This window comes from Embiotoca jacksoni, unplaced genomic scaffold (assembly GCF_022577435.1).
Source record: "Embiotoca jacksoni isolate LCO1_2020_lvr unplaced genomic scaffold, fEmbJac1.0.p SCAF_10, whole genome shotgun sequence".
NCBI lineage: Eukaryota > Metazoa > Chordata > Actinopteri > Embiotocidae > Embiotoca > Embiotoca jacksoni.
This window is the reverse complement of record NW_027185230.1, coordinates 10,831,521-10,841,535: the sequence shown is the minus strand read 5'-3', so window position 1 is coordinate 10,841,535 and position 10,015 is coordinate 10,831,521. Positions and strand designations below refer to the sequence as shown.

Below are 10,015 nucleotides of genomic sequence, written 5' to 3'. Positions count from 1 at the left end.
AGGCAGGCTCTGACCTCTAGGTGTCACCCTTTGGTTCCTATCGACTTCTTTCTACTGATTTCTTTTTAGGAAAATACGAGAAAATTGTTCGAGGTGGCATCCTGGATCGTTGAAATCAAACTGTAAAAAAATACAAATAAAAGAAAGAAAGAAAGAAAGAAAAAGAGGCTGTTCTGCTACGTAGACGTTGAATGTTCTCTCAGATGAATCATTGGCTTTATGCAGACCCGTTTACAGACTTTTGTTTGGAATATTTCCGGCATCTGATGCCGTCTGTTTATTTCTGTCGTGTCCCCCTCCCCACCCCTCCCCCCCTCCCCCCTTTTTTGTTTTCCTTTTTGCCGTGATTGTACACTTGTACTCTTTGTCAAAATGTCGCAGTACAGAGGAATTAAAAAGTTTGTTACCGATGCACCGAAACGCGCAGAGTCCACGTGTCGGCGAAGAAAATGTATGAAAATGCGACGACATTCACGTGTCATTTGAAACTTTTTTTTTTTTTTTTGTATTTTGAGAAAAAGAAGAAAAAAAAAAAATCTCCTGATAATTAAAATTCTTCCACCTCTTATCGGGCTCCTCGGGGAACTGAATACTTTAACGTTATTTTGAGTTTTACGTAGTTTTTTTTATTTACTGAAGGTTTTTTTCACCCTCTCAGCGCTGCAGAAGTCAAACTCTGGCTTTTAAAACGACTTCTCTGCTCATCTACTCGTCACAAAACAGACAATATTCCCATCCGAACGAAGCACTGACTGATTGTTAGTACCTCTGCGAACAGCTTAATAAACACAATGCATCAGACAGTTTGTGTTTTTATATCCAGTTCGGCCGATTTTACATTGATTATTAAGACTTTTTTTTTTTTTTTTTTTTTTTTTTAACCATTTCTACAATGAAAAACAAAGCTGAAAGGCACCAAAACTGGACGGTAACCAGGCCGACCGCCTTGGAGGCAGCGACCTGTTGACCGCTGAGCCGAGCTACGAGTCACGAGGTCGTAGCAAGTACACTGCAAACATCCCGATTCAACTACCGCAGCGGAAGACCAACAACAGTCCGTCGTTACTTTAAGACGCAACAATCACAACATTTCAACAAAGGTTCTTTGTCTCTGAGGAAGAGGAGGAGACGAAGACCGACGGGAGTCTCGGGGGAGGAGGGGGGGGGACATCAGCTCAGATTAAAGGTCGGAGTTCAAGCAGAGCAGACGTATCTGAACATCGAGGCTGATGGAGGAGACAGAGTTAATCAGACGTTAATGGTGTGTACCACGACTGAGGACGACCAAGAAGAGGAAGAGGAAGAAGAAGACCAAGAAGAAGAGGAAGAAGAAAAAGAAGAATATCCAATCAAGGACTCCGAACCGGCTCCGATGGTTTGAGATGAGTCAGAACTCATTGAAAGGAAAAGCAACCGACAATGTTGCAACTCTTTCAAAATAAAAGCTCAGTTGACGACCTCGTTAAACTGCTGAGGGGAATAAAGAGCTTTAAGGCCGTTGTCAAAGCAGGATGAGGCGACCGAAAGAATGAACAGACGTATTTTGATGTGTTCGCACTCTTTTTGGTTTTCTACATAAATCCTCGGTTCTGCGCGTCTCGCGTTAAAACGACGCGGTCCTCCTTCCGAAACGGTCGTGACTCGGGTTGAACGCGTCGCGGTCACCGTTCCGGTTACAGTTTAAAGCAACAGAACCTACTCGGGCTACGGTTTCGGAAAAGATCGTTTTTGGAACTGAAAATGAACCCACGTCGACTTTCGACCTCACCGTGGACTCGAATACCGTCCAAAAGTTCAGGGTTCGTTCCATCCGAACACCCTTTTCTACTTCGTCACGGTACGCAGGATTTAAGTCGCCTCGCCTCGAATTCACGCGCGGCGTCGGGTAATAACTGGTAAACGAATGAGTCGTCCAAATAAAACCTCCTAAATCCGACCGTCCAGCCGGCGAGGACGGCCGAGTAACAGAAACACGGGGGGGGGAGGGGGGGTTACACAGTTCAAATGTTTATTCTCGTGCGTTTATTTGAAGGTTACAGTTAATGTGAGGTAGAATTTCCCCCGAACTGCAGATCACCGCTAAGATTATTTCAACCTAAAAAGATTCGTCGGAGGGACGTCGGACGTGACGGACGTCGCATCTTCGAGGCAGGGAGGCGGCGAGCCGACGGCCCGAACCTCCCGCCCCCCTCCCGCCCTCCCGCTCCCGCTCGTCACCGGGTCCGGGTTTTCACTTCCTGAACTGAATGATGGGGGCGGGGACGCTGATATCCTGGCCCTTCTCCAGCTTTTTCTCGCACTCGATCAGGTAGTTGACGCCGTCGACGAGCATCTGCACCAGCTCCACCTGCGAACAACACGGCGGAGGTTCGTTTCTGAGGCTCAAAACGCGAAAAAGCTCAAAAAAAAATAAAAAAAAATCGTCACCTCAGATTTGCCCAGACGGTCGTTGTTGGAAATGTCGAAGGTGTCTCCGGTCGCCGCCGTGTCGACTCCCCCGGTGCCGCGCTTCTGCAGCCGCAGGTTGTCGAGGATTTTGGAGAAGAACGTTTATCCTGCGGGGCGATTTTTAAAAAAAAAATCGTTTGTAACATGCTCTGAGGGTAAAATCGTTTTATTTTCAAGAGCACGAGTATATATATTAAAAAAAAAAAAAAAAAAAAAAGGTTGGTTTGTAAATTGATTCCATGTTGTTGATGTTGATTTTCACTGCAGGTAAACAAGATTTACACTGTACAGTAAAGTTAAGAGGATTTTTCTGATTTAAAAATGAAAAGGATTCCTCTCTCCAGTTCGACGACATCGGCCCGTCGATTTGATTGACAGATTAAAAAAAAAAAAAAAAAAAAAAAGGAAACAAAATCTAAGATAGGGCCCAAAATGTTTTAATAATTTGAAATAAACGAAGCCTGTTTGGGTGTAGACGAAAAGGAAGCAGCGGAGGTGAATATTCTACGTAGTAACTTTTTACAGAAAAGAATATAATCTGACTGAATACAGTCCTTTTGTTTTGTAATTTAATTACCTGTACTTAAACAACTGGTTGTAAAACACCATCTCACTCGGCAGGTGGAGTTTAAAAGGTTGAGGTCACTACAAACGAATTACCATTAAAGGACCAAAATATCTTCCACCCTCTCCCATTAAAGCCCATTAATTACTACCGACGACGCAGCTCTTTAAAAAAAAAAAACATCTTACAAATGATGGTTGAATCATTTTCTACAACAGCTTTTTATAAAACATCCCTCAAACAGAAGGAAGTCGTTTTTTTAGGGACTATTTTCAGCAGCGGATTAACACCGATTTGGTGGTTTAGTGACTGTTTGAGGCATCGAGACGGCTCGTGTAGGAATGGCAAGATTTAAAAAAATTTTTTTTTTATAGTTTTTGGACCACAGCGGGGGCTCAATGGTTCATCTGCAGTTATGAAATACCAATCAAAAAGTCTCGAACGTGTGCGTTACCTGGCTGAGTTTGGGCAGGCGGACGTGAACGCCCGCCCTGAGGGCCGGTGCCGAGGTTGGAGGGACACGTGAGGACGTAGCCCAGACGCTCGTTCCACATGAACTCCCAGCCTCTCTCCTGGATCAGATGCTCCACCTGTGGGGACGCGAAAGGGGGGGGAGGGTTCATCAGTCACGTATAATAATAATAATTTTAAAAAAAATAACGCACACATTAGCAACTAAAAACAACAAAAACAAACGCGTGTAAAAAGTCGTCGTCCGGTAGGAAAACATCGATGCTGAATCTGTTTTGATTTCCGCGGCGAGAAAAACACCTAAAATGCTTTTTTTTTTTTTAATTTTATTTGAACTTTGTATTTTCCCCGACTGCTTTCTTAAGGTTTTATCATATGTTCATATATTCTGTTATTCCCACCTCACGCACACGCGCAGCAAAAACTAAACTCCTGAAAACGTCGTTCCACCACAAGGCGAGTCTCCCGCCTGTTCGTTTGTCCCCCTCGCTGCAGATTCAATCGCGGGTTTTCTCTTTTAAAGTATTAATCGGTAAACGTATCCAGTATTTCCTTCAGTCTGGACCAAAGCGATGAAACGACGTTACATCATCACAATGAGCTGCTTTTCTGTTTTCTTTTCTTTTCTTTTCTACCTGTTTGAGTCCTCTGCAGAACCTCTCGAACACCCGCTTCATGTTGCCGCCCTTCTCCATGGAGATGACTCTGGTGTGGTCCTCCTCGTTCACCCAGATCAGGAAGGTCTTCTCGTTGTTGTGCCTGAGGAGAGAACCGGGTAAAGGAACTAAATAAAGAGCTCTCGGGAGGAGGGGTGAAGGGTGGCGGGAGGGGGAGGGGGGGGGCAGCTTTCATTACCGTACGATGACTCACGGACACGAAGGACCTTCGATATTCATGAAACAAACAATGCACACTAAACGGAAACACACATCTCCATACATCTTTAGCTGCCTGAAAGGACTCCTTTTTTTTTTTCTTTCTTTTTTTAAAAATATTTTATCCCCCCCCCCCCCCCCCCCCCCATAACATGTATGACAATAACTCATAACTGGTCACACAGCAGCCGACATGCAGGAGAGCGTACCAGATGCCCCTGGCGTCTGGCCAATCCCTGGCCATAAAGGCACATGTCAACAGTGGAGACACAGGTTTGTCAAACAGGAAGTGGTCCTACAGGGGGGGGGGGGACGGACGAAGGAGGAAACACAGGGAGGAAGGATGTCAGACTTTACATCACAACAGATTGGTAGAAAAAGGAGGCGGGACACCAATGTTATTGATCTTTAAAAGGAGGGAATGAGGGAGACATATTTTCCCATCTCCTTCCTGGGGGGGGGGGGGGGGGGGGGGGGGGGATGGGATCTCTCTCTAAAGCTGGACTCGGCCTTACCAGATCCCCCTCCTTTACCTTTATTACTCTATAAATAGATATTTAGGGCTTTATGAACCCTGTAAGTCCCTCAAAAATTATCATTAAACCCCCCCCCCCCCACCCCACCCCCCCGAAAAAAAAAAAATCACACGTAAATTAAAAAATTGCATTTCCTGAACTCCCCAGTCCCGTCGGTGGACTCACGTCGATGAGCTGCTGCTGCTCCCGGTCCGTCATGTCTCCCAGGCCGTAGTAGCGTCCGGCCAGGTCGCCCCTCAGGCCGGCCAGAGCCGTCACGACCACCCGCTCCACCTCGCGGCGCTCGGCCCGCGAGCAGGCCGGCGGGAGGCTCAGGCCGCGGATGCTGCGGCCGGTTCGGACGCGGGACGACAGGACGTACTTCTCGTCGAACACGGCGTGGGTGATCTGGAGGCGGACGGGTGGGTGGGGGAATAACAAAATAAATAAAAAATAAAAAAAGATTCGGTGGGAGTAGAAACGGCAAAATGGATGGACAGACGATGGGGAGCGTTGGTACAAACCTTGGAGGCGTCCAGGTCGGTGGGGTGTATCATGGTTTTGGGGGTCGTAGCCGTTGTGCCGGTCTTTGATGATGGGGTCGAAGAGCTCCGCGAACACCTGGAGGCGACAGCAGGAAAGCGAGTCATCCTTTAATTCAAAAGGTCTTCAACGTTTTTCAGGCCGAGGACCCCCAAACTGATAAGAGAGATGGAGCAGGGACTCCCTACTATATATATATATATATATATATATATTGTATAAAAACAATTTTTATATTGTCGTCTAGTCTGGCGCTGTGAGTGAACCGGTGGCCATCTTGAGAGAGCTCCCGTGTGTCGCTGAATGTGCGCATTTCTGATTGAACGATAACATCTTCTGCCTCCATTTATCCATCCGCTGCAATATGTTGGATTCGTGTTAATGTGTATTTAAAGACATTTAAATTTGTGGGGAAAAAAAAAAAAAAAATTGTCTAATCAACCAAAAAAATGTCACGGACCCCCTGCAGTACCTCCGAGGACCCCCTAGGGGTCGCGCACCCCCTGTTGAAGACCTCTGCTTTAATTCATCCTTTTACTGCCCGGTTGATGATCAAAATCCGGGGTGCTTTTCGGGCGAATAAAATCCGATCCAGGCTAAACAAACTCCTCGTGTTTACCTCGTAGCTCTCCTCGTCTCCCGCCACGCAGCCCACCGTCTTGATGAAAGGGTGTCCCGGGTTGTCCACTCCGGTCTGGATGCACTGGTCCAGGGTCCAGTTGTTGGGGGTCAGCTTGTCCCTCAGTCTGGCGTAAATGGTCGGAGTCAGAGCCGCGGCCATGCAGTTGTTGTGTTTCCTCAGGTCGGGGAAGTCGGAGCTGCAGGGGAGGAAGAACCGGAGAGAGATTTATTTATCGGACGGCGCTCGGTTTTAACGAACCCGTTAAAGGGGGTTCCTCGGTTTTCCATATTCAACGATGGGTTCCTTGACTTGAACCAATGGGATGAAAGAACGCCGTCCGACCGCGGCCAAGGAAAAAAAAAAAAAACGGGACGCTGCAGGTGGAACAACGATGACAGCGTAACGCTACGTTGACCGTCGGTTACGCCGGCGTCTCTGACGCTTCCTTCGAGAAAGAGTACCATAAAAGTTTTGGCGAGAAAAGCCAGGATTGACGGTTTCTAGCCCCTCCCCCCCGCCCTGCCGGCACAGGAACTCGAGGTGAACGACGATTGGTCCGAGTCGTACCTGTCGAGTTTCCAGTCTCCCAGCAAACACGCGTCGTAAATGTACGGCACTCCAATCGACTAATTTGACATCGTTGCCGCGGCGATAGACAAATACATCGCCTCATCTGAGCCCGGCGTTTCAAATTCCCACCCGACAACGATAATAATAATAATAATAATAATAATAAACCGGCAGGTCCAATCCATCACGTCGAATTACGTCATCTCGTCTCCACGGGAGATTCATCACACCAGGGATTCATGCTTTAACCGAAAGAGCCGTTTACTTCGATTCTGTGCGATAACAGAAGTATGGAAGTACCGGCTCCTGAAAACAACTACCCAGCTTTGTGTTCACGTATTTAAAGACAAACAGCGTGTTGAAGCCCGGAAGAGAAGGATTAAGTCGTAAAAAAAAAAAAAAAAAAAAAAAAAAAAAAAAAACAGACTGTCCTGTCTCACCTGGGAGGATACAGCTTCTTCTTCGCCTCGGCGGCCAGGGAGCCGTTTTCGCTCATGAAGAAGCCGGTCGCCACGGTTCCCGCGCCCAAACTGGCCAGCAGCACCGCCGTGCTGCGGCCGGAGAGCAGACGCGCGAAAGAGCCGGCCATCTTTCTGCTAGACGGGGAAACTCTGGGGGGGGGGGTGGTGGTGGTGGTGTGTCTCGTGAGCAAAAGAACTGGAGATGAAAAACGGGGGAAAAGACAAAGTTGGGGGCCAATATTTGTGTATATATTTGTAGTAAAACACAGAATTGCAAATGGCGTTAGTTACGGCACATAAACTAGCTGAATGGCATCTTGACAAATTTGAATACTCGACTCGGATGATCCAGAGACTTAACAATTCAATTTTGTGATTTGAATAAAACTTTCTAAACCTTCGGTCACAGCAGAAAACAGCCGGTAAATTAGTACTGCCAAAAGCTAACTGGCCGAGCGTAGCAGTGAAGTTTTACTCGATGGAATTTCACGTTTGACTATAAATCAAACACTTAAATTCAGACATTTGAAGATGAATTTATTAAACTTGTTTCAAATGAAAAAAAAAAAAAAAAAAGATTGTCTAATCATAAATGTTTAAATATCTAGCACCTATAAAAATTATTTACTTTAAACTAATAAAAACTAGTAAAAAAAAAAATTGTTTTTAAAAAAGGCTGAATTTAAGATAGTTTAGGTTAAACTAGATGACTTCCCTTGATGAAAAAAGGTTTTAAACTTTCAAAATATGAAAAATCTGGAATAGAAAAGCAGCAAAACTAAGAGTAATAGTTTTTAAATAGGCCACGCCCAGTGATGACATCATTTTAGTCCGGACTAAAAAGGTCATTTCTGGTTTCCAACCTTCTGAATCCGATTGCTTTTACTTTCGGTAGAGGGAGTGGACAGAACCAGTTCTCCGCCGGTTTAAACGCCGGACTCCGACCCGCCGCTTCGACGACCCCGTGCGGGTTTTTCTGTTCACGCAGTAACGAGCTCAGAGCAGGAGGGGCGGTGGCAGATGCTCGTAGCCTCTTAACACTATCGCACCCGGAGAAAGGAGGCTTTCATTAGACCACTAATAAAAGTAATAAAAGTATTCCCCCCCCCCCCGAAGAAGTTCGTCTCAAGTTCACGGGGGGGAAAAAAAAAATACGAAGGCTCTCTCGGCTCTGAAAATAATCAAGTGTTGTGGATAAGTTAGATTGAATGATAATGTTACGAAAGGTCGTTTGTCTTTAGCTCGTCCTTCACAGATCGCGAAGAGACGGTTTCTTATTACGGGAGGACGCCGCGAGGACACCATCCGCCGTTAATCCCGGTCAGAGGTGAGAGACGTCCCATCGGTCCAACGCGGCGAGTCGAGAGCCGGTCAGGTGATTTCTGCCCGCCGCATTTGTCGAGTCCTTTTAACCGAGCGGGTTTACAGACTCTTCTCGGGGTCAGCGGTGACATTTATTTATAGCTCGGCGAGAGGGGCTGTCGTGGGTGCCAGGATTCGGTGCCAAGGACCCGAACCATGTCCTGGCTCACGTACACGGTGACATTCTGAACTGGTCACGAGGCGCGGCACTCACGTGGGCCAAAAACAAGAGGGGACGGAGGGGACGGGGGGGACGGGGGGGGGGGACGGCGGAAAAACCAGCATCAACAGGTGGAAAATTACAAGAGTTCGTCGTTCTAGAAACGAGTCACCGAGCGAGCCTCGACTGCGGGTCGTGTGGCCTTACGGTCGGGGTTACACCAAGACCAATACAGACCCGGGATCAGCCCCCCCTCCGCCCCTCCTCCCCCCCTTCCCCCACCTTCCCGCCCCTCCGATCGGTGTGACCCTTTAACTCTGCCGGAGCAGCTTCGTCCTCTCCAGAGGACACGGAGTGAACTTAACACCGCCTCGGGTAATTTTAAATAAAAAAAAAAAAAAAAACGTTCAGGAAAATATGTGAAACGAAAGGTTTCTCTTTTAGTCGTGGAATCGTCATCGCGGCACGCATCTACGGTTGAAAAACATTTAGACCTCTGGAAACGTGGAACAAGAAACAACAACAACAACAAAAAAAAACAGTCACATAAATGTCAAAAACATGCAGAAAGTATAAGATAAAGAAGACAAGACGTAGGCATCTTTACACGTCTGCGGTTTGATAAGAAGCGGAAGCTCTGCAGTAGTAAGAGGAGGTTACAGTACCTGTCGAGAAGCTGCTGCCTTCTTGCTCGAGGTCTCCGGTTAAAGAGCTTTTCACTCGTGGGGCTCCGCCCCCCTCATGCGGGATTAAAAAAAAAAAAAAAAAAAACGGAGACCAATTATAAATTCAGGAACAGACCAATGGAGGCGCAGCCGAGGGCCGAGATCCACCGTGACCACCGAGGGTCCGGTATCACCGTCCGGTCTGACCTTGATATTTTTCCACGCGACACTCGAGATTCTCACAGCGTCCGACCCGGAGAGATCTGCACGCTGCAACTCAGGGGGGACAACAACTCAGAAACACACAGAATACAAGCAGGTGGAGGAAACTTATTCAGCACAACCAAATACACAAAACACAGATTTATTTATTGTTTTATTGTTTTTTTTTTATTTTTTATAATTGAACGAAACAAACGAGGGACAGAAAAGAAGTTTCGCGTCGAAGTGTCCTCGAGAAAATGTTCTGGATTAAAGTGGTTTATCAAATTAAAATGTGTCAAAGTTGCCAGGAGACACATGTGACTTTGTGGATCATCACGAGGCTGGCAGAGGTCAGAGGTCATGATAATTATATACGACAATATAGATGATTGTTATGCTTACTGGCCTCAGTGTCTTCTGGAAGGTGGAAACTTTCTTTCTCTGTGGAACTCAAACTTTGTGTTTTTACTTGTTTTCTACATTTACAGTTTAATGCGCAAGTCGAGATGTCCTGAGCGGATTCTCAAATATCGGTATCAGGGCCGATTGAGGTG

General features: G+C 46.6%; 1 protein-coding gene across 1 annotated transcript; it reads right to left on the bottom strand.

The window, feature by feature from the left end:
- Window positions 1–1,986: 1,986 nt before the first annotated feature.
- Window positions 1,987–9,343, bottom strand: ckmt2a (creatine kinase, mitochondrial 2a (sarcomeric)). Its single transcript, XM_069166056.1, is given in 13 exon segments — window positions 1,987–2,347; window positions 2,428–2,544; window positions 2,547–2,555; window positions 3,468–3,509; window positions 3,511–3,603; window positions 4,120–4,243; window positions 4,569–4,654; window positions 5,061–5,282; window positions 5,399–5,440; window positions 5,442–5,495; window positions 6,037–6,235; window positions 7,050–7,266; window positions 9,258–9,343. Coding segments are annotated over 12 exon segments (1,254 nt in total). The 5' UTR covers window positions 7,199–7,266; window positions 9,258–9,343; the 3' UTR covers window positions 1,987–2,230.
- Window positions 9,344–10,015: the final 672 nt, after the last annotated feature.